Here is a 22351-nt window from a genome sequence, read left to right on the forward strand (position 1 = left end):
TGTCTGTGTACTGTGTTTATTTACAGATCAGCTAGATAGTTGATTTAGAACAACTTTGACATTGTTGTTGCTCTAGCTAACAGGTGCTAACAGGGTAATTGTTGAGCTTGCTAGCTTAAGAAGCAGGGTGATTGTGATTGGCTGAAAGTTGAGAGGGCGGTGAAAACGCCACTGTCATGAAAAGAGATATGAAATAAAAATTAAATAGAAAAAAATATAATTGAAAAGTGACATTATGAAAGAGAAAGCAGACTTTTGAAAAAGGGCATTTTGAAATAAAAATGTCTTATGAAATAAAAATGCAGTCCTATAAAACTTATTATGAAAATAAGAATGATGAAATGACATTTTATGATAATGAGTTGAGTTTTAATAATTTCTTTTCCACAATTTATTCATGCGATTACTTATCTCATAATTATTTATTTAATAATGAACACTATGGAGCTCCACGCTTATCCACTGATAGCTGTTAGCACTTGGAGCTTGCACATTGTTGAAAATATGTGGCAATTTTACATAATGTCAGAACCCATCAATTTAATATTGAAGATGTTTTTTAGGGCTGCAACTAACAATTATTTAAATTATCGAATGATTGGCAAAGCAGTTTTTTAATTAATCAATTAGTCATTTAGTCTATAAAATGTCAAAGAATATTGAAAAATGTCCATTAAAATTTCCCAGAGTCCAAGTTGACATCACCAAGTGTCTTATCTTGTTCGTACCAACAGTCCAAAATCCGTAGATATTCAACTAAGTAACATAGAAGACCACAGAATATTAACAATTTAGAAGCTGGAACCGGTGACTTTTATACTTTATTTTTTAATTTAATAATGACTTAATCGATTGCCAAAATAGTTGCTGATTAATATTCTCTCTATCGACTTCGTTTTAGCTCTAATGTTTTTATTGCAGTATTTTAGAGCTTGACCCCATTATAGGGACCAAGTCAGGATATTTTGACCTCTACAGCATCCATTTTGACGATTCTCTTTGTGAGTACACCAGCTTCATTAAATGCAATACTAAATAGCTGGAATACCCCTTTAAATCGATAAATTATTGAATTTGATTCAATTTTTGTAGTTAGTGAAATGACACTATTTTAAAGCTACGGTATGACACAAAGACAACAAATACCCACCCACTTTATTTTTGTGGTGTACCACCCTGTGTCAATCAGTGGCTCACTTGTGTTTGTTCAAATAAGAGTATAATTTCAATATACACATGCCATACATTAGTATGAATTATTAACAATAAGCAGTGTGGAGTGGAAAAGGAAAGTTGTTTTCATAAATCCTTTTCTTGCTGTTTTCAAAATTCTCCAAGTTATCTTGTGAATGAATCATCTCAATGTTGTAGTACAGTGATGATTGCGTTGCTGTACTAAAACTTGTAATAGTTCAACCCTGCAGATGATCATCATTCTGTCACTCTATTATGAATGTTGCCAATACCAAGTCCTCAGAAAAAAACTTCAACTCAACAAGCCAAATGCGAACAACAATATCAATCCATTCCAGAGACCCCTTGGTATTAAAGCATGCACAATATGACACTCTCTTATGTTATACTGTAGCAATAATGTAGCTGCAGAGTCGACTGTAGCATTCACTGTCTGAACATGTCTGATTTAATAAACCATTTCATTAAAGGGTTGTTGCTGGGTTCATATGAGCCTCATTGTGCCTCGTCTAGATGCATTTTAACACAATTATTGTGATGTCTTTAAAATGATCTGTTAAATGTATTTAGTTAAAACTGAAATATAGATTTTATCCTGTTTCTTTTAATCTTGTTTCTAAAACGTGTACAAAAAAAAAATTGAAGAAAAAAACATTTCATTCAATTACACAAACATGTTAATATATACGTTTATATTTTTGTTACAAAAACAGCAGCGCTGTTCACAGGTCCTGTAGCTTCCTCAGTTAACTGTTGACTATTTGGAGTCTCTGATGATGCAGAACATTTTTCATCTGTACATGATTGCCTGGCTTGTAGTTAAAATTCAAAAATGGGCTGTAAAAGAAGAAGCAGCCTGGAGAAGATCAGCAGGCATAAACTCTTTTTAAAAACAAATTATTGTTCCTCAAAAACACAGTAATGCAGTTTAGTTGCTATTGCTGGGCTTAATATTAAAAATAAAGGCGTTGCAGACCAGTGCTCTCTGTCTCAGGGTGAAATTACTGTTTCTTTAAAATGAAAAATTACTACATTGCCTTACAGAATGTATTATACACTACAGGCTACACGCTACTACAGGATTAACCTGGAAAACTCTTAAACAATACTCACATGCCCATGTGTGTATTCAATGTTAATGGTCATTGTAAACCACCTGTTCCCAACCTGGGGGTCTGGACCCCCAAGAAGTCACAACATAAGGGGCCATTAATTGATTAACAAGATAGGAAAGAAGAAAACACATATCTTTGCTATATACAAAATTTATTTTTTTGCTTAAATTTTATTCTTGTAAAATCCTCAACATTTTTGCCTCTTCAGCCCTATAAAAGTTATTCGAATGAAACAACCAGGAAAGATGTGACTGCTCACGGCTCATAGACATATGCAGCCTGTGATGAGGGGTCCCAAATATCAAGGGCTTATCAAGCCAAACAGTGGCTGGGAACCACTGCTGTGCTCATTTTTCCTGTCCCTAATGAAGTGATCCCTTCCTACTTTGAGTCCAATGTAAGAGATGGGGGACAAAATCTGCAGTCCTTGTTATGTGCAAACATGCATTTAGCCGAAACTAATATGAGACCATGGCAGTCTGAGTTAGCTAAATCAAGTGGGAATCTTCCAAAGTTAGTCTTTTTTTTTTTTTTTTTAAACAACAAAAGGAATTTCATACTAAAAAGACTAACTCTGGAAGATACACACTCGATTTAACTAACTCAAGACATCTCTTACATTGGACTCACTAGAAAAGGGTCTCCTCATGGCAAGTATGAAGAGGAGCAATGATTACAGCGACTAATAGCTATTTCCACATACAAACTGGCGGGTGAGTATTGTAATAAGACTAGACACAAAACCTTTTCTGTGGACTGTCTACAGTCAACAAGTTGAGAGCATAACAAGGGTGGATGAGAAAAATTGACCATATGGCCATATGTCATTTCATCCCTTTACGTTAATTTTAGGACACCAGAAAAGCAAGGCAGGACGAGAGAAAAGCACAAAATGTTAACATTTTATTTACAAAGTTGTTTTTTGTCATACAGAAAGTAAAAATTTAGCTACAACCTTGATTTGTGCAACAGGCGGCCACACTAAAAATCATGGCTCGCTGGTTGCACAGCTGCTATAGCAATAATTTTATTGGGAAAAATAAGGAACAGAAAAAAAATTAAAAGACAAAAAATTAGAAATAATAAACCCAACAACAACAAATAATTCATCCAACAAAATATTAAAAGCACAGACCCAAAACTAGATACCAGTCCCAAAGTCCTCACATGGGAATACATAAAGAGGGATCAACAGTGAAATTGTGGAATGCTGAGTGCTGGGCTGCCTGAGAACCTCGGGGGCCGTGGGGTGGGTGAGGCGGAGGGTGTTGGGTGGCTCTCAGTTCCATGGGGGGAGAAAAAAGTGGGGGGCAGCTCCACTTGGCCCACCCATCCGGTACAGTCTTGCCCCATAAAAAGAGCTCAGAGCTGGGGGGGGGAAATTACAAAGGCGGTGCGAGTTGTAGAGGGTGGACGTTCGGGTTTGTGGGGGAGGAAGGGTAACTCGGTAGGCTCTCGTTTTCAGTTTTGCTCTTAATCGTCGTCTTCATCGTCGTCGTCATCGTCCTCATCCTCTGGGTCTCGCTTTCTCTTCTCGCCTTTGCCAGTTTCTGCTTCTGTGGGCAAAGAGGAAATCTGTGTCATGTGGTGTCAGGGGTGCCAAGATCAGTGAATATAAAAGGAAATATTCCACCTGCAGGCACCAAAACAACAACCTAACTCAGTGTAGCCCATTAGTCACGCAGGAATCACAGCATGGATTTTTACGATCTACATATAATATAGTCTTTATATTCGTACAAATGCCCAGGCTTCTTCTTTCTTTAATGTTAACTATTATAAACAATTTAAATCTTTCAGCATTATCAAAGACATCCCCTAGTGGGATCTTAGCGAGAGTGGGCAGTGTTTAAGAATGGTCACAATCATGTTTTGCTGTCCCTACGTGTTATCATGTTACACGATTTGGAGCTCAAAATAAACAGTGTCAGATATGCATCTTCAGTAGTGTAATTTTTCAGGATTTAACCGGCCCTTCCTTCCCCAGATGTTTTACACTCACAAGCTTGTCAGTTTTTTTAATCTTACGATTAACATTCTCATATCATGTTTTACTTGTAATTGATCGAGTGCAATGTCTTATTTTAGTTATATTCTGAATGGTCATTATTGGGTAATCATTATGGCAGCCACTTGATAAAGCCCTGTTAACTTTTTGACTTTCCTGCATAGAGCTCCCTCAGTAAACAGAACCACCTGCAGGTGTCATATTATGCCTGAAAGTTTTTATTAGTCATTATCAAGTTCATCATGGCGCCTATTTATGTACGTGTACTCAACATTCTATGCACACATTTATTTTATTCAAATCTGCAGCTTATGTACAAATAACATTTAATGTCTGAAGGACACTGTCCCTACTAGGCCACCCTGCCTTCCCATTAATAGCAAAGCCATTTCACAGTTTAAGACTTTTGCCCACACACACCACACATCAATAACACAATAAACAAAAAGGCAATATGGTACTATGTAGAATTATTTTGCACTTTCACTTTTAATAGTTAAAAGTATCCACAAATAGGAAGAATTAGAGAATAAGGGCTCGTGTTGAATTCATACAAAGATTTTGGACTCAAATCTTAAGGAGTAACTTACAGTAAATATACTTTTTTGACTTAGTAAATTGTATATACAGTCACTTTGTTATGCCTATCAATGGAATCTGGTCCCAGTCTGTAGTGCTCATTTCAATGATGTTCTGTGCCTTTTTAAAGAAGAAAAATCTAATAATTCTGTCCAATCCAATATGTGAAAAACCAGTGACTTTTTCTAGTACTTCATGCTCCTAAAGAACAAGGCAGTATGGGCAATGTCCCACCTATCAAGACATAAAAACTAACTCTTGGCCTTGTGGAGAGTTTAGAGCTGTTATATGAAAACAGACCGAGGGAGTGTAGTGTTGTACTTATAATTGTTGAAGTAAGTTTTTGAGGTGTTCTGGGTTTGAATGCGTTTATGATATGTGAAGGGCCGCGTTCAAACTAAGGAAATGGTACATACCATCATCATCTTCATCCTCATCTTCATCTTCTTCATCCACTTCTCCATCCTGACCGAAATCTTCCTCCTTGGCAAACAAACATTTACAAGTTAAAAAAGAAAAAGAAACAATGCATCTGAACTCCTCGCAACAAAATGTTCAGCCAAATAATCCCCGTCAAGGTTTTTTTTTTGTTACCTCATCTTCTCCGCTGACCTCGTCATCATCCTCTTCTCCTTCTACCTCCTCTTCATCTTCCTCGTCCTCCTCTTCCTCGTCAAAGTCCTCCTCCTCTCCGTCCTCGTCTTCCTCCTCCTCTCCCTCTGCAATACAAAAGTAACAACAATCAGTCAACAACAAACAAAATGGAATCATGCTGTAACCAAAGTCCAACAGTTATAAACTACAGGCAGCCACGATGAGGTTAAACTGTACTCTCATATTATTTAGCAGTTTATTATTCTCATACTCTACTGGGCAGCAGAAATGGGCAAATTGCACCTACAGGTAAATCTTTCCAGCTATTGTGGACTAACTGATATCATTACAGCAGGAAGACCAGAGCCATGTTTGAGATATTGGGAAGAATGTCTTACCTTCATCTTCATCGTCATCTACGCCGTCTCCGTCCACCTCTCCATCAGAGTCAGAGGCTTCCCTGTCCTCCATGTCATAACCATCCAGGTAGGTGAGCTGGGGCAGCAGCTTGAACACACTCTCTCTGTAGTCATTCAGGTTTGTCACTTCACAGTTGAACAGGTCCAAACTCTTCAGGTTATCCAGCTTTTTCTGTTGAACAAATGCAGCGAAGTACTGTGATGAGAAACTGCTGCTGAACTGTTGCATGTCACGTCTGAAATTTAAGGGTACTAGATGCCAATATGTGTATATTGTGAATGAGGTTGGGTGATATGTACAGTAGAATTTGTCAACCAGTAGATATTTTTCTATACCATTAATAGTTTGTTATCCCTTTAATATATCTGGTTGTATTACTCTGTGGCAATGATGGATTTACAAGAGTTGTCCGTCAATGTGATAAACTACCTTGATTTATCAGCTACTTAATTCTCTGTATTAGACAAAAAGACGTTGGCATCGGGTTATTTTAATCAATAAAGGTTAAGTTTCTTAGTGGAATTTCCAGAAAATCTCACACGAATCACAAAATACATGACAATTTCTTGCACCCATAACTAGAAAAATCCTGTATGCAGTTTGCTGAAAGGTCTCCAATACATTTGTTTTTATAGGACTTTCCAATAATTATTCTAAAAACATTCTAGTGAGTATTATATACACGTGCAATTGATAAGGAGGATCGCTCGTGAACTTTTTCCAGGGTCAGTCTGTGATGAGTGTAACAATACATAGTTTGAATATTTATATCCCAATATACAGAAACTGAAATTAGAAATGTATATGTTATGTGTATGCTGTGGGTTGAGTAATAACAACTAATAATGAATACAGCTGTGTGCATAACAACAAATACAAGATTTTGTATTAATATTTAAAATGCTTTGTTTAATTATAATACATTTTGCATTAACATGAAATAAGACAACAAAAAGCACAATGTCTGCACCAGCTTAAGACTAAGTATACACATTTTGTAGCCATGCAAATGGATGTGTGGAAATACATACCAACGGTTCCAATGTGCTGATGTCTTTCAATTTGTTACCACTCAGGTTTAGATGTGTGAGGTTTGGTAGTTTCTCTGCTAAAACATCAAGGCCGCCACTGATTCTGTTGTCACTCAACTCCAGCTGAAAGATGGTAGAAGGAAATATTATTCCGGCTGTCACTGTTGAGGTTTTACATGGATGTAAGAAGGTGAAACATATATATATATATATATATATATATATATATATATATATATATATATATATATTTTTTTTTTTTTTTACCTTTTTGAGTTTTCCTAGTTTAGGCAGGTTGGAGACTGAGATTAAGCCAACATTTATCAAACTGAGGAACTCCAGGTTGACAAACTCAGCTGTGAGGCCTTCGATTTTTCCTTCAACTGATCGACAATTGTCAAGGACAAGTTCTCTTACCTGAAATATACAAGTATAATACCACATAAAAAAATTTAATCTCCACTGCTTTTATGCATTTAGTTAAACTATACTTACTATTGAGCCATAATTACAATTTATTCCATAACAAAGAAAATGTATTATATTACAAAATAGTTTACAAACTCTCTTTTCTGAAACAAAACAATGTAATTTATGTAAACAAAATCATCGAGAGAACAAGCTGGCAAACAGCATAACCATAACCTGTTTAAAAGGGGATGTTGGTGTTTGGCTGAATGACCCTTTACTTTGTGTAAAATAATTAAAAGGCATTTAGTTGTTGCTGTAAAATATTAGACAAACAAGTCTGAAGGCGGAGTTAGTTTGAGTCAGTTAAAGCTAACACTGGTTGCGCAATTCAGTGTTAGACAAAAACGTTGCAAAAAAAGTTGTTGTCAAACGTCAAAGATCACGATTTCTCAAGTAAAACACCGACACGGATACTGTGTCTCCATCTAAAAACACTCTGTGCTTAATTTCTCCGGGCGCGACAGTTAAACGAGGAAGAGCAAAGCAGTAGCTTCCCATGGCCTGCTGATGCAGTCACTAATGACAAATGCAATGATTTTTGTGAGCTAGCTAGCTACAGGCTAGCCATTGCCCCTTTTAAACGCTGCCGTGCAACAGAGGAGCAGCTACAGAGGTCTGTCTGCCCGCCATTAGCCAACCCAACAGCAACGGAAAGGATTGCGAATACACCCTTAGTAAAGATTTTGTTTTTTCGTTAAACCAGCTTTCATTGGGGAAGTGGAATATTCTTTGTCGTCGAGCGAACGACCGATATTGCCAGTTTGTTACAGGGTACTACATCGTTTTCAGGTCGAAGTGGCGAAGGAAATATATTGAGAACGGAAATTTAGTAAAAACAAAGATGGAGACAGTTCCTTTCTCCCAGAGCTTCAAAGACGACAGAATGACAACATGGCGATTCCTGAGATACAGTATGCAGTTCTCTAAACACTTCAATGGCGAAAAGTGCTGTTTAGAAAGAGTAATTATCGTTATTTACACATTACTTAAGTTGTTTTTCGATGTTAAATTACTTTTATTTCGTGCATGAGTCGAGAGGAAACACCGACCGTCGAGTTTTTGGCTGCCCACGCATCAAGCGCGGTGCACCGGATCTCCGTGTCATTCAAGCAGGCTGGCTCGGTTAATGAAGCCGTTGGCCAACAAATCGATCCGTTTAGTTGCAAACAACATCAAGTTTAGCTTTAATGGCAACTACTAGAAGAAAGAAGCGTTGTGTTTGATGCTTTGAGTTTACAACTGGATATATTTTGTTGTCTTTGACCAGTGTAGCGAAAGGGGTAATATGGCGGGAACAAAAATACTAAGTTAGGTGGCTGCTGTCTGGTTGATTCTGACTCGGAATCCTCTGATCACCAGACTCCATTAAATAAGTATTCAATTTTACGATGTGAAAATACGATATGAAAGGGTAACGTAGCTGCTATACAAGTGTGTAACATATTTTAGGGAATTAACTGCTGCACACTCCCTTTTAAAACTTACGAATCGCAACAGCTTAAACATGGCTTTAAACAAATAACGATTACAGGACTAGTTGGCTATTTGCTATAGTTTGTGTACATATCAACGGGCTAAGGTTATAGTAACAGCGGCTTAACGTTAAATGGTCATGGTATGGATGACTCGTGAATCAAGTGACTGTTTTTTGTTGTCGCTGCTGAATCTGGCCATTTGATATTAACGTTAACGTACTCTATAGAAATTTCAAGACATAACTCGTGATCGGCGACGGCCCGTTTACATGTTAACAAAACTAATTTTTTGCACCTTGGAGTTGTAAAGAGCATTTGTAATAAAAGAAAAAGCTCCCCATTTTAGCAGTTATGCTAGCAGCAAACATGGCTTCCAAGGTCTGTATAAAATATATCACTCTGTGAATGCCAAACGCGGCGCAGAAGGCAAATTTCCTAATATATCAGCGTAAAAATAAGTTTACTGATTGTGCCACAACGGTGGAGTCGAGCCGAATCGTGTGTGCACCACTGACCAAGGAGGCTGGGAAACGGTTAAAGCACTGCAATAATGCCAGCAAGCTGAGGAATCGCCGTTTCAAAGTAACGATTGAATATAGCTTTTCTCGTCTCGTTGCCCCCATACGCCCAATCCAGAACAGTATAGGGGATTAAGCTTGTTGTGCGAGTGTTTTCCGCCCCGTTATAAACGAGAAACATAACCTAAAGCCCATGTGGTCACCATTACGTTAGCCACACAGGTCACTCGCAAAGCAAAAAAAGTAGCTAGCAAAGGCTAGCCAGAAAACTAAGGGTTGGTTTTAAAAAGCACGACTCACATCAGACGGTGTCCTGTTTCTTAGCTCCAAGTGGATCCTCTTTTTCATGTCCATCTTGCCCTATGAAAGTTAAACTTTTCTCTCTTGGGTTTTGGTGGGATCTTCAGTCCAAAGGCAGAGATGCCCTAATGGAGGGAGAATATAGGACTGTATAATGAACTGAGCCAAACGCTAAGTTAGTCGGAGAGAGGAGAAACCATGGAGGGAAACGGGACTGAAACAAAATATATGCTCAACAGCGCCATCTGCGTCCAGAAACGCCCATCGCCTCCATAAAGGCATTGCAGTCACAAAACATGACGCTGCCCCGAAACAGTGCTATGGTGCAATTTATTTCTGCAAGGAAAGTACTGTACTAGGCTATGTTTAGAGAAGACAAGAGACTTTTCTCTGTAAAGTCAGTCTTATTAAATGAAGGAATGCAGATTACATGCGTACATAGTTTACCCCAAAATAGCATTCAACCAATTAGACGTCGGTAAAGTAGGTCATACGGTGAACTTTGTTTATCTGCCTAACTTAAAAGTTACATACATTGAAAGCATCTAACATATATTGTTATTGTTTCATATTCAATGTGCAAGTAACGCAAATATCTAACATCATAAAGAAATCCTGTAGTGAATATTACTCAAACCTGTTGCCCAACAAACCAAAAATATCTCCTTTGTTTGGCATATTTTTAATTGTCAAGTCAATGATGACTTTGTAATGCTTGTGACAATTTTGATCAATAAACTGCGTAATGAATAAATTGTGTTGTACTTTTTGTTCAGAAATGCCAGATTCTTGTAACCGTTTGGACACCGTTTGGAGAAAGGAGGGGTGTGTTTGGTTTGCAGTAAAGAGAGCTTTGTATATGCATGTGGAGAGCAGGGCACCCCCTCCAACCCCACCCCCTGTACTTCCTGAGACACCGGAGCCCTCAAGTAGAGGTTTACTGAGTACGAATTGTTCATTTAATCATAAAAAAAAAAGAAGATATTTTGGTCAAATTATGGATGAATTTTTAAGGCTAGTCAGTAGCGTAGTAAAAATTTAACACACGTGCATAGGACCCAGGCTCTTGATGATGTCTATACACTGTTCAGGGCACATTATCCAAATAGTCTATGTTTGTCCTTGTGCAAGTTACACATAATGTATGCATTTAAACTGTTTTTGAATCAGTGTTTGGTAGTTGAAAAGGTACACCAGAAGATGGCACTGTAATATCTACTTTGACATTCCTCAAATTTGAGTTTCATTGTCCCAACAGTGTGTCAATTAGTGGCAGCCTTTTCTGCCTTTGGCTGTAATAGTAAAGATGATAATCTGTCATTTGGAAAGATGTGCTTGGAGTCCATGTTTGTATCTGTTTGACTTATCAGTTAACTGTGTGCAGCCTGTGGTCTTTTGACCAGCTGGAAGTCAACATTGATACTGGAGGTGCTGGTGATCGTCTTAAATGTTCAAGGCAGTCTGATTGTGTGTGCCAGTTTGTTCATCTCAGTCAGCGTCTACCAGAGAAGGAGGTTATAATGCTTGGCATTGGATGGCCTTGCAAGATGAACTGAAACCACCCTGGACAAAACAGGTGAAGGAGCATATGTTCCACAACAACTTGCAAGTTCATCCATAAAGAATGTACTACATGAACCAGACACTAATTTAGACTGACATACAGTTCCCTTAGTATAATTTTAGAAAGTTTGTGTGAATTGCAAGATGCTCCATCAACACAGACAGTAAGTAAATTTAACCAAGAGACCCTCAACATTTCCACTACAGTGCTGGAGGCAATTGGTAGTTGAGTGTTATTTACTCTGCTGGACAGTTTCTTTCTCTGAATGGCTCAAACACACACATCAGGGCTCAATGTGCTGTGAGAAGATTGAGAACACACCCTAACTGTGCAGCTCTCCATCTGTGAGATAAGATGGGCATGCCCCCTACTCCAGTCGAAGACAGGATTTCATGCTCAATCTAAAGGCCTTTCAACATAGTAGTCTACCCAGAGTACTTTATAACACATTGCTTTATTAGAAAAAGACTTAGCATGAATAAAAGACTGTGTTTTTAGTATGTTTATTGTTAGTATTTATGCAGAAAGCAACATGCAGGGCTGATTTACATCACATTCAGAACTTCATTTAACCTGTTTAGTGCCCTCCAACAATATTTGGCAATTTAGACATTGGATAATTATCCAAATTCAGTCAAAATATATTTTTGCCATTGCCATTTTGGCTTTACTATCAGCTGCTGGTTTGCATAAACATGCATGCAAAGCAGAAGAGTCCTTTTTATTTTCCAGTCTTTACTAGTTTAATTAAGACAGCATTTCACACAAATGAGCTTCGCTTAACTTTTGAGTCTAATAAGCTGAATTCTGTATGTATTTCCTCCTTTAACACAAACATATTTTATCCCTGTCACACGCTGCCCATACACAACTTGCTTTTTTTTCTCTCTTACTCAGTGCTGTGCCAACTCCTCCAGCTTTACAAATATGATAAGACCAAAGCTGCAAGAACTCTTCCAGCACTGGTAATGGTTAACCAGATAATTCATTTAGGGGTGGGAATAGAAAACAGTCAGAAGTTATTCTGTCTTCTTTTCTGTGCTTGCCTGCCATCAATGAGTTGAATTCATTCATTGCAGGACTCAGAATGGAGGAGACTTTGCAACAAGAGAAAGAGTCGGAATATAAAAATCCGAACGAGGACCAAGGTAATTTTTCAAATGTCTTCTCTTACTCTTACTTTCTACACTAGAGAGTTGAGTGAGCCAGTTATTCATTTGCATACAGTGTGGTGTCTTAAGGTCAACTCAGACACAGAAATATTTTAATCTTAGCTGCGTTACTACAAATAAGAGACAAGTTTAGTCTATTTGTATTTACTATTGTATTTTAAACCTTAGAATAGAAATGTTTCTGTCAAAGACCTGCCAGTGTGTAGCTGGAAGAAAAAAATGTCTACAAACCACATCTTTATATGCCATCAGTCATTCACATTTGCCAGTCATGTGTAAAAAATACTGCTCTGCATATCTTTGATTTTATACTGCCCTTGTATGAATGCCTTCTCTGCATGGGTTTCTGTTTTATAGGTGGGATCCGTCGCCGATTGCGGGACAGGGATCTCCTCAGGAAGAGAAAGGCTGAAGCAGAAGAGAAGGAAACTAACCAGTGGGTTTTGGGGTAAATTTATAGAAAAGTCATGTTAGTGCAGTGACCTACATTTACAGCTATGTTCATTTGGAGTAACCATCATAGCAGTAAATACAAATTCTACAAATTCAAGTACTTATATACCAGTGTAATGATGTTTTAATGCAATGGAGAGTAAAAATAGAATTTTTGGCATCAGTTAGGAAGGTTTAGTAAGGCTTTATTAACAAAACATGCATTATAAAACACTGTACTTCACAATGTGAAGACGTTATCAGCTGCTTATCACTCTTCTGCTTTATATTGAATGTGGAGCAAGAGGAAACCAAAGGTTGCTCTGGTGTTTCTATTGACGCCCCAGATCCAGGTCAAGGACTTTGTACTATTAGCTTTGCAAAAGTATCACAAAGAGCTGTATCAATGTCCACTGTTGTTGAGGCTGATTACAATTGTTGTTCTGTCTCAGGGTGGAGAGCCAGAGGAAAAGACCAAGGGCTGAGGACAAGAGCAGCACAAAGAAGAGAGGGAGACCCAGGAAGACTGAACCCACTCCGGAGATATCTGTCATTCAGGAAGAGGCAGCAGTGCCTCAGGAAGCTCCTGCAGTAGTGGTGGTGCCTGAACCTGCTGAGGTCATCCCAGATCAAACATCAGGCTCTCTATCCCCCTTGCTTGCTTTGGAATCACAACCAGCATCTGTCCTCGCTGCCCCTGCTCCTCTGCCAGTGTTTGGATTTGTCCAAAGATCTGTCTGTGCTCCTAGTCTGACTTCTCCAGCTCCAGTTAGCCTGACTCCAGCCCTTTCCACCCCCTCAGTTCCTGCTCCATCTCCCACCAAAGTTCTAGATACGGCTCCGATCCATGTCCAAGATTTGGCTCCAGCTCCAGATGCTGTTCCAGTTCCATTCCTGACCCAAGACCCTGTTCTAGCTGCAGCCCCTGCTCCTCCCGCAGCTCCTCCCCAGGTGGGGACTCTCTACATAGAGTCACAAGGCAGGGAGGCCATTGACCAGGTCCTGATTGAGGACTTGGGCCCAGACGAGGAAGAAGACATTTCTCTATCTCAAGACAAAAGAGCTGATGAAGGTAATAAAGAGGAAATTTAGACTCCCAGAAGAATGAATGGTGTGGAAATAAAAGCTTGAACAAAACTTTTGAAACATTGCCTGGTTGAAGGGTTTGAATTTGTAAAAATATTTGTCTTAATATTAACTGTATCCTGTCTGTCTGTCTTTTAATAGATTTGAGTGAGACACCGTCGTATTATTCTGGTTAGTGTGCAGCCTGTTGGTTGAAGAGAACAAACATGTTGAGCATAGGCATTGCTTATTTAACAAACGTATACATTCAAACCAAACCTGTATGCTTATTTATTCTGGTTTGTGCTTCACTGCGAAGCTCATGAATTCGTATTTGTATTTTGCATTTAGTAAACAGCAAATTGTGCCTACTTTTATTTAAAAGTAAATGGTATTAAATACTGGTAATTATGTATTTCTAATTGTCGATTTATTTGATTGAATTTTGTAAAAGTTGTTTTTCATCTAATAAAATACACTGCTTACAATCATCTGACTGTGGTCATTATTATCTGTGTCATCCACAGACATATGGTGTGTAAATGGTAAATGTGACAAATATATGATCAATAATTAAATAAAAGAGATTTCCTTTAAATTAATTCATAGATTTTTATCCCTCTATTTACTATCTTACAAAGTTTGTTTTTGTACAGGCTCTAATGAGACTATCATAAATTTACTTTGGAACTGCCAGTAGTTTTTTGGAGTATCTATCTATCTATTTATTGTAACATCCAGAATTAGTTTTTTCACTTCGATGGGGAAATTAGCAGGAATGATAAGGATGAATTCTACCTGACGCACTTAAGCATAACTATGGCCAAATTATACTCCAACAATACTCTAACTGATAAATGTAAATGGTTATTTCCTGCTCTGGTCGGTGAAATTGAAAAAGTAAATTTCTCATTACAGAATATCTGTATGCCTGTATTTAATCTGTGATGGCTTGTTACGGTCAGTGTAACACCTGGCTTTATTTTATCTACCTGTAAAACTGTTATTTTGCTGGTAGTACTTAACTTAATACTATATACAGAGGTGGAAGAAGTATTCAAATCCTTTACTCAGTAAAAGTAACAATATTACAAAGTAAAAATACTCCATTGCAACTAAAAGTCCTGCATTCAAAATTAGTATGATCAGCAGTATTTAAAGTATCAAAAATAAAAATGCTCATTATGCAGCAGAATGGCCCCTGTCAGTGCAATATTATTATACATGATATTATTTGATTATTATTACTGATGCATTAACACGTAATCAGCATTTTAATGTTGTAGCTGGTGAGGTGGAGCCAATTGTAACTGGTCTGTATTCTGTTTCATCTATAACAATGCATTGTATTATATATTTTGTATGTAAAATTTGAATCTGTAGAGTAACAAGTTACTAAAGCTGTCAGATTACTGCAGAATAATATTTCCCTCTGATATGTAGTAGAGTAAAAGTAAATGCAAATACTCAAGGACAGTACTTTAGTAAATGTACATACGTTCCACCCATAGACTATAAAACACCACTGGCTGTAGATTGGGTTTTTAAATAAAGTTTTGTTTGAAAACTGATGAGTATGACATGACTCCTGGCTGCCCTCTGCTGATATAAAACATGCAGTCTCCTGCAATACTAATGCACGATTATCAGTGACTTCTGCAAGATGCATGCGTAATTTATATGTATTAGCTGCAAGTAGTAGTGTTTAAATAAAAAAAACTTACATTCACGTTACAATACACAATATACCGGATATGACAAATCCACAAAAAGCTGCACAGCTCAGATGGTTATTATGTTGTCACGTGAAACACTCCAACAGGAAATCCAACGTGCTTCCGCATAGAGAAACTTCCACATGTTCCGTCAGCTAGCTGAAAGCTAACTCATTAAGAACTGTGTTTATTTTTCGTCATCCTTTATATCAGTAAGATGAGTCCTCTGTGTGGCTGCTGCGGCGAGCACATTAATAAACTGACTCAGCAGGTTTCTGTGATGAGAAAAGAAATCAAGAACCTGAGGTATGTTCACAGCACCTGTGTTTCTCTTTAAACATGGCGTCAATAAATGTTTTGCCTGTCATCTTTAGACATGTTATTAATATACTTTTCCTGTGTAGACATGAAGTTGCACTGCATTCATAACATTTTTATTTGTTTTACCTTCAAATCAGTTCAATTCAAAATACTTTATTCGTCCCACAGGAGGCAATTCAAGGCAAGAGAGCCTGCAAACAGAAGTACACACAGACAATTGATTTACACACATAAAAAACAATCTAAGAATACAAATATGACAATGTTAGAAATAGTTTAAATACACAAGGATTAATAGCAGTGGCCAACAATAGCCAACACTTCAAAGGCACATATTATGTCAAAAAAAGTGCATTTATCAGTCTATACACAAGGTAAACTGACCATTTGTTTAACATACAGGTGATCTGAAACGCATTCCTGATGGCAGCAGTTTAATGGAGTCATAGATGTGTGGGGTTGTTGATAATCTCATATGCTTTTTTGAGGGATCTTTGTGTTTTGCCAATACTTTTAGAGGTGACGTTAGCGACACCTTGTAAATCAGCAATTCAATGAAAAAGTTCAAATATTTTCAATAAAAGAAGAATAAAATGTTGTTAATATTCTCCGATCTAATCCAAAGGAGTTTAGTTTACATAGATAGTGAAGACGCTGTTGAGTCTTTTTCTGGTATGGTATTTACTTGTATCTGCCCTTCTTTAACAGACAGATGTTGGACAGTGCAGTCAGAGCTCATCGCAAACATATGACATCCATTCAGTCTGCAGTGTCAAAGGTTGGACTCTGTGAACCCGATAAAGACCAGACACCACCCCCGCCTTCCCCAGCATCATCACAGGCTGCATTAGAGCAAGGTAATTACCATTAGGACAATGGTAAAGTCACCCACAATGGTACTGTAAATAAACACAAAAAGGATTTGTTTTTGCAATTTCTACAACTGCATCACATACAGTAAGATAACATATAACTTTATTCATCCCAGAGATGCTCAGTCAAGTAATGTCATTATCTATTAATCTGTCAATTCTTTTTTTTTTATTAATTGATCAGTAATTTAGTCACCAAAATGTCACTAAAATAGTAAATAATGCCAGTCAAAGTTGTCCAAGAGTCCAAGATGACGTCTTCAAATTGCTTGTTTTGTCTGACCAACAGTCCAAAATTCAAATATATTAAATTTACAGTGATATAAAACAGAGAAAAGCTGCAAATCTGATTCATTTTTATGTCAATTGACTAATAACTAACTAATAAAATTAATTTATTCATTGTTGTAGTACCAAAATAAGTATATATACTGAACATATATTTAAATATACGAAATTCAATAAAATAAAAGTAGAAAAAACCCCACACGTAGAATAAATGGAGGAGCAAAATACAGATGATGGTGGATGAAGGTGCAGAGTGCTGCTCACTATGTACAAGCAGCCGGAAAAAAAATTCAGAAAGGTGCAGCGTGTGTTACTATGTTACAAATGTTATAAATAGAAACAATATTGTTAACTGTGTAATGTTCCAGGAAACATCCAGACAGTCCCGATTGGTCACATTAGGTCCTGTTTCTCTGTGAAGAATGGGACGCCCAGACAGCCCACCATCTGTGGCCCCTCAAGGGCAGAACTGCGCATCCAGCAGAGTGTCTTTAATAACCCTGCGCATGCCCTGGTGGGCCTGGAGCAGTACTCCCATGTCTGGTAGGTCACATACAGTTGCATTCTTGTATATCTTTCACAGTCCAGTCCATGGTTTTGGGGTTGCTATTTCCCAAAATATTAGCTAAAAGGGCTGTTGCTGGTTTCTAAGCAAAGTTTTTCATTCTGTATTTGCTGCCAGAATGCAGTGACTCAACTCTACATTGTGATTATCACCTTATTGTTACTTAAGTGTTGTGGGTTCAATATGCAGAATGTGGGGTTTTTAGGTTTTTGAGGTGTGCCTACAAACTCATTTCAACTTTTAGGAGTTACATATACAGTTGATGTCAAGAGTCCACACGAAACTTTTCCAATTTTGTTCTTTAATTGCAAAAAAGTATGAATTAAAACTTGTTAAAATGCATTTTCATTGAGACATTTGAGTCTAATGCTGACTTTTCCTTGCTTGAATGATATGGTATAATATGGTATTGTGATTGAGGGCTGTTTAAATAAACTTTATTTGACACTTTTCAAATAATTTTTAGTAGCTTTCTTTTTCTTCTGCCCAAAGCAGTACATGTTTTTGGTTGTCTGCCTATCTAGTGCTTGTGGTTTGAGGATGCACCCCCCCCCCGATTTTGCATAAATGGTCCTCTGCCCATTTCATTCTTTATGCATTCACTGTTTATTTCATGTCATCTGTGTATTTTCCTCGTTTGGTCTCTGCAGGATAATTTTTCTCTTTCACAAAAATGGGCACCTGAGTTACAAAGCCAAAGTGAAGCCACCTAGACTCAACGGTCAAAGGATTGGTGTGTACTCGACACGCAGTCCGCACCGACCAAATGCCTTGGGCCTAACTCTAGCTAAACTTGATAAAATTGTGGGTGAGTGTCATTAACAAAATGCGTCTTCAATTGCTAATTGTGTGTTTGGTTGTTTTAACCTCAGCCACAGAAACTTTGCTTGATAGAAACAAATGCATTTCTACCTTTTGTTTTCGAGGTGATACAATACATCTGTCAGACATTGACATGATTGCTGGCACCCCAGTCCTGGATGTCAAGCCCTACATCCCAGAGTACGACTCCCCCCACACCAGGATGGGCATGGACTCAGAGCCTTATGATTCAAACACAGACCAACCACAGGCAACTAAAGTGTCACTAAATGAAACAACAGATATATTAAACCTCCATAAAGACTCAGAAACAGATGCTAGGTCAGACCTAAAAAGTGAAAGACCTGAAGATGATAACTTGGGGAGTCTCCTCTCAAGACACACATCTGAAGCTGATATTCCAGTCACAGATTCATCTAGAGTCAGTGCTCAGTTTTCCATCCCCAGAAACCTACACAATGTGCTGGAGGAAGTCGAGGCCTATGTGACCCAAGGTGACCTTTGCCAGCTGAGTTGTGAAAACGAGGATCAAGTTTCACACTCTCCCAAAACCACACCACCAGTGTTGATGGTGGACCGCCCTTGCTATGGAGAGGAGGCTTATAGCACCATTGCTGGCTGGATCAGAGAGCCTCCTGTTGGCAGTCTGGAGGTGCGCTTCACCCCTCATGCTGAGAGGGAGTTAGCGGAATTCCTTCCCACACACTCAGGTAAGCCACATTTACAGTATGCATTATAGTATGATTAAGCCCATTGTCACCCACAGAAAAGGGTGATGTTGTGTTTTCTCCACAAGAGGGTGCTGCTGATGAGTATGCTGAGATGAGTATGAAAACAGTAAATAAACAGTTCTGCCATTGAAAAAAACAAAAACTTACATGTCACACAGGACCCTCTGAAAGTGACAGACCCAGGTTCAAGTTTCTGTGCAGTCCAGAGGAGGCTGCTGCCGCCATCAGAGGGGTGCTGGCAGCAGACCCACGGTCAGTCTACAGGAGGACACGCTGCAGAGACAAACTCTTCTTCTTTACCCTGGACACGGCTGACATCACCTGCTGGTTTGGACGAGGCTTTGCGGAGGTACTGCAGGTCCGACCTGTCGAGCAACACATTGCCTCAATGTGAGAAACCCTTTCAGTGAAAGGTTCAGAGCTGGAAAGACTTTTAATGTGTGTAGAGAAACAAAAACAGAGCCGGACAAATGTTCCTCACCACGACATTTCCCGTTAATTTCTCTACTGACAAATGTGTTTTTCAGTGGTAAGATAGACTTTCTTAAAATTAGACATATGAAAGACGAGGTACATTTACTTTTGTATAGGCAGATTAAATAAAATTGATTTTGGAAACAAATACTTTTTCATTTTTTGTCCTTGTTTATGTGCTCCATTACTGACAGGAAGCTATAATAGTGCAGAAATGATAAATAATGAACATTTAAGTTAGAAGTCCCCTCCTTGAACCGCCACCTTAACGTGGTGGAGGGGTTTGAGTACCCGAATGACCCTGGGAGCTATGTTGCCTGGGGCTGTATGCCCCTGGTAGGGTCACCCATGGCAAACAGGTCCAGGGTGACGGGTCAGACCAAGAGCGGTTCAGAAGACCCTTATGGATTATTTAAAATCAAGGCCAGTTACGTCGCCGGATTGGCGCTACCGGGCCCCACCCTGGAGCCAGGCCTGGGGTGGGTGCCCGACGGCGAAGCGCCTGGTGGCGGGCACAGCCCGAAGGAGCGACGTGGGGCCGTCCTCCCGTGGACCCACCACCCGCAGGAGGATCCGTAAGGGGCCGGTGCAGAGAGATCTGGGCGGCAGTCGAAGGCAGGGGCCGCGACCAGATCTCCGGACACAGAAACTGGCTCTAGGGACATGGAATGTCACTTCGCTGGGGGAAGGAGCCTGAGCTTGTGCGGGAGGTTGAGCGTTACCGGCTAGATATAGTCGGCCTCGCCTCCACGCACAGCCTGGGCTCTGGAACCCGTCTCCTCGAGAGGGGCTGGACGCTCCATTTCTCTGGCGTTGCCGGCGGGGAGAGGCGGCGGGCTGGTGTGGGCCTGCTCATAGCCCCACAGCTCAGCAGCCGTCACGTGTTGGAGTTTACCCCAGCGAACGAGAGGGTCGCGCCCCTCCGCCTCCGGGTGGGGACAGGTCTCTCACTGTTGTGGCGGCCTCACGGGCCGAACAGCAGTGCAGAGTACCAGGCCTTCTTGGAGTCCCTGGGAGGGGTACTAGACAGTGCACCACCCGGGGACTCCGTTGTTCTACTGGGGGACTTCAACGCCCACGTGGGCAACGACAGTGACACCTGGAGAGGGGTAATCGGAAGGAACGGCCCCCCTGATCTGAACCCGAGCGGTGTTCAGTTGTTGGACTTCTGTGCTAGTTACAGTTTGTCCATAACTAACACCATGTTCAAGCACAAGGGTGTCCATCAGTGCACCAGGACACCCTAGGCCGGAGGTCGATGATCGACTTTGTTGTCGTATCATCTGACCTCCGGCCGCGTGTCTTGGACACTCGGGTGAAGAGAGGGGCGGAGCTGTCAACCGATCACCACCTGGTGGTGAGTTGGATCCGCTGGCGGGGGAGGAAGCCGGACAGACTTGGCAGGCCCAAGCGTATCGTGAGGGTCTGCTGGGAACGTCTGGCGGAGCCCTCTGTCAGCAGGGTCTACAACTCACACCTCCGGGAGAGCTTCTCCCAGATCCCGGGGGAGGTTGGGGACATTGAGTCCGAGTGGACCATGTTTTCCACCTCCATTGTCGATGCGGCGGCTCGTAGCTGTGGTCGCAAGGTTTCTGGTGCCTGTCGCGGCGGCAATCCCCGAACACGGTGGTGGACGCCGGAAGTAAGGGATGCCGTCAGGCTGAAGAAGGAGTCCTATCGGGCCTTGTTGGCTCGTGGGACTCCCGAGGCAGCTGACAGGTACCGGCAGGCTAAGCGTGCTGCAGCCCGTGCGGTCACAGAGGCAAAAACTCAGGACTGGGAGAGGTTCGAGAGGCCATGGAGGAGGACTATCGGTCGGCCTCAAAGAAATTCTGGCAAACCGTCCGACGGCTCAGGGAGGGGAAGCAGTGCTTCACCAACACCTTGTACGCAGTGCGGGTGGAGAGCTGTTGACCTCGACTGGGGATGTTGTCGGACGGTGGAAGGAATACTTTGAGGATCTCCTCAATCCCGCTGTCACGTCTTCCGAAGAGGAAGCGGAGGCTGGGGACCGGAGGCGGACTCATCCATCACCCTGGCCGAAGTCACTGAGGTTGTTGGCAAGCTCCTTGGTGGCAAGGCTTCGGGGGTGGATGAGATCCGTCCTGAGTATCTTAAGTCTCTGGATGTTGTGGGACTGTCTTGGCTGACACGTCTCTGCAACATCGCGTGGCGGTCTGGGACAGTGCCTCTGGACTGGCAGACCGGGGTGGTGGTCCCTCTGTATAAGAAGGGGACCGGAGGGTGTGTTCCAATCACAGAGGGATCACACTTCTCAGCCTCCCCGGTAAGGTCTATTCCAGGGTACTGGAGAGGAGAATTCGTCCGATAGTCGAACCTCGGATTCAGGAGGAGCAGAGTGGTTTTCGTCCCGGTCGTGGAACACTGGACCAGCTCTATACTCTCCATCGGGTGCTCGAGGGTTCATGGGAGTTTGCCCAACCAGTCCACATGTGCTTTGTGGATCTGGAGAAGGCATTCGACCGTGTGCCCCGGGCGCTTTGTGGGGAGTGCTCTGGGAGTATGGGGTCCGGGGCCCTTTGCTAAGGGCTGTCCGGTCCCTGTATAACCGGAGCAGGAGCTGTGTTCGCATTGCCGGCAGTAAGTCAGACCTGTTCCCGGTGC

At 40.6% G+C, this 22351-nt stretch overlaps 3 protein-coding genes across 11 annotated transcripts; 2 read left to right on the forward strand and 1 right to left on the reverse strand.

Moving 5' to 3' along the window:
- Window positions 1–3199: 3199 nt before the first annotated feature.
- Window positions 3200–10407, reverse strand: anp32b (acidic (leucine-rich) nuclear phosphoprotein 32 family, member B). 7 transcript variants are annotated; one of them, XM_044191711.1, is made up of 7 exons: window positions 9706–10407; window positions 7209–7358; window positions 6942–7064; window positions 5889–6081; window positions 5491–5615; window positions 5313–5379; window positions 3200–3862 (listed from the first exon to the last, which is right to left on the reverse strand). In XM_044191711.1, the coding sequence occupies exons 1-7, from the start codon at window positions 9757–9759 to the stop codon at window positions 3783–3785; spliced, it is 792 nt and encodes a 263-aa protein (XP_044047646.1). In that variant the 5' UTR covers window positions 9760–10407; the 3' UTR covers window positions 3200–3782. The 7 variants fall into 7 exon arrangements, with proteins under 7 accessions (XP_044047646.1, XP_044047642.1, XP_044047640.1 ...); XM_044191707.1 differs by having other exon boundaries at window positions 3200–3865; window positions 9706–10391; XM_044191705.1 differs by lacking the exon at window positions 9706–10407 and adding an exon at window positions 9403–9669.
- hemgn (hemogen) lies at window positions 8106–14429 on the forward strand. Of its 3 annotated transcripts, XM_044191714.1 has the most exons (5): window positions 8106–8323; window positions 12167–12234; window positions 12349–12417; window positions 12799–12877; window positions 13326–14429. In XM_044191714.1, exons 3-5 carry the CDS (start codon window positions 12357–12359, stop codon window positions 13963–13965), a joined length of 780 nt encoding a protein of 259 aa, XP_044047649.1. In that variant the 5' UTR covers window positions 8106–8323; window positions 12167–12234; window positions 12349–12356; the 3' UTR covers window positions 13966–14429. The 3 variants fall into 3 exon arrangements, with proteins under 3 accessions (XP_044047649.1, XP_044047647.1, XP_044047648.1); XM_044191712.1 differs by lacking the exons at window positions 8106–8323; window positions 12167–12234 and having other exon boundaries at window positions 12255–12417; window positions 12799–12889; window positions 13326–13945; window positions 14101–14429; XM_044191713.1 differs by lacking the exons at window positions 8106–8323; window positions 12167–12234 and having other exon boundaries at window positions 12255–12417.
- Window positions 14430–15621: 1192 nt separating this feature from the next.
- trmo (tRNA methyltransferase O) lies at window positions 15622–19874 on the forward strand. Its single transcript, XM_044191703.1, has 6 exons — window positions 15622–15959; window positions 16683–16831; window positions 17503–17677; window positions 18350–18507; window positions 18626–19231; window positions 19411–19874. The coding sequence occupies exons 1-6, from the start codon at window positions 15871–15873 to the stop codon at window positions 19644–19646; spliced, it is 1413 nt and encodes a 470-aa protein (XP_044047638.1). The 5' UTR covers window positions 15622–15870; the 3' UTR covers window positions 19647–19874.
- Window positions 19875–22351: the final 2477 nt, after the last annotated feature.

Source organism: Siniperca chuatsi, linkage group LG3 (genome assembly GCF_020085105.1).
Source record: "Siniperca chuatsi isolate FFG_IHB_CAS linkage group LG3, ASM2008510v1, whole genome shotgun sequence".
In the NCBI taxonomy this organism is placed as follows: Eukaryota; Metazoa; Chordata; class Actinopteri; order Centrarchiformes; family Sinipercidae; genus Siniperca; species Siniperca chuatsi.

Bases quoted from the DNA above. Each gene is read 5' to 3' on its own strand.
- anp32b (XM_044191704.1), bottom strand. From the start codon at position 9,510: ATGGGGGCAACGAGACGAGAAAAGCTATATTCAATCGTTACTTTGAAA. The intron at 5,380-5,490 runs GTAACAAAAAAA...TTGTTTGCCAAG, and splicing joins AGGTCAGCGGAGAAGATGAG to GAGGAAGATTTCGGTCAGGA. The intron at 3,866-5,312 runs GTATGTACCATT...CTTTGCCCACAG, and splicing joins TGAGGATGAAGATGATGATG to AAGCAGAAACTGGCAAAGGC.
- hemgn (XM_044191712.1), top strand. From the start codon at position 12,357: ATGGAGGAGACTTTGCAACAAGAGAAAGAGTCGGAATATAAAAATCCG. The intron at 12,890-13,325 runs GTAAATTTATAG...GTTCTGTCTCAG, and splicing joins ACTAACCAGTGGGTTTTGGG to GGTGGAGAGCCAGAGGAAAA. The intron at 13,946-14,100 runs GTAATAAAGAGG...GTCTTTTAATAG, and splicing joins AGACAAAAGAGCTGATGAAG to ATTTGAGTGAGACACCGTCG.
- trmo (XM_044191703.1), top strand. From the start codon at position 15,871: ATGAGTCCTCTGTGTGGCTGCTGCGGCGAGCACATTAATAAACTGACT. The intron at 15,960-16,682 runs GTATGTTCACAG...CTTCTTTAACAG, and splicing joins AAAGAAATCAAGAACCTGAG to ACAGATGTTGGACAGTGCAG. The intron at 19,232-19,410 runs GTAAGCCACATT...CATGTCACACAG, and splicing joins ATTCCTTCCCACACACTCAG to GACCCTCTGAAAGTGACAGA.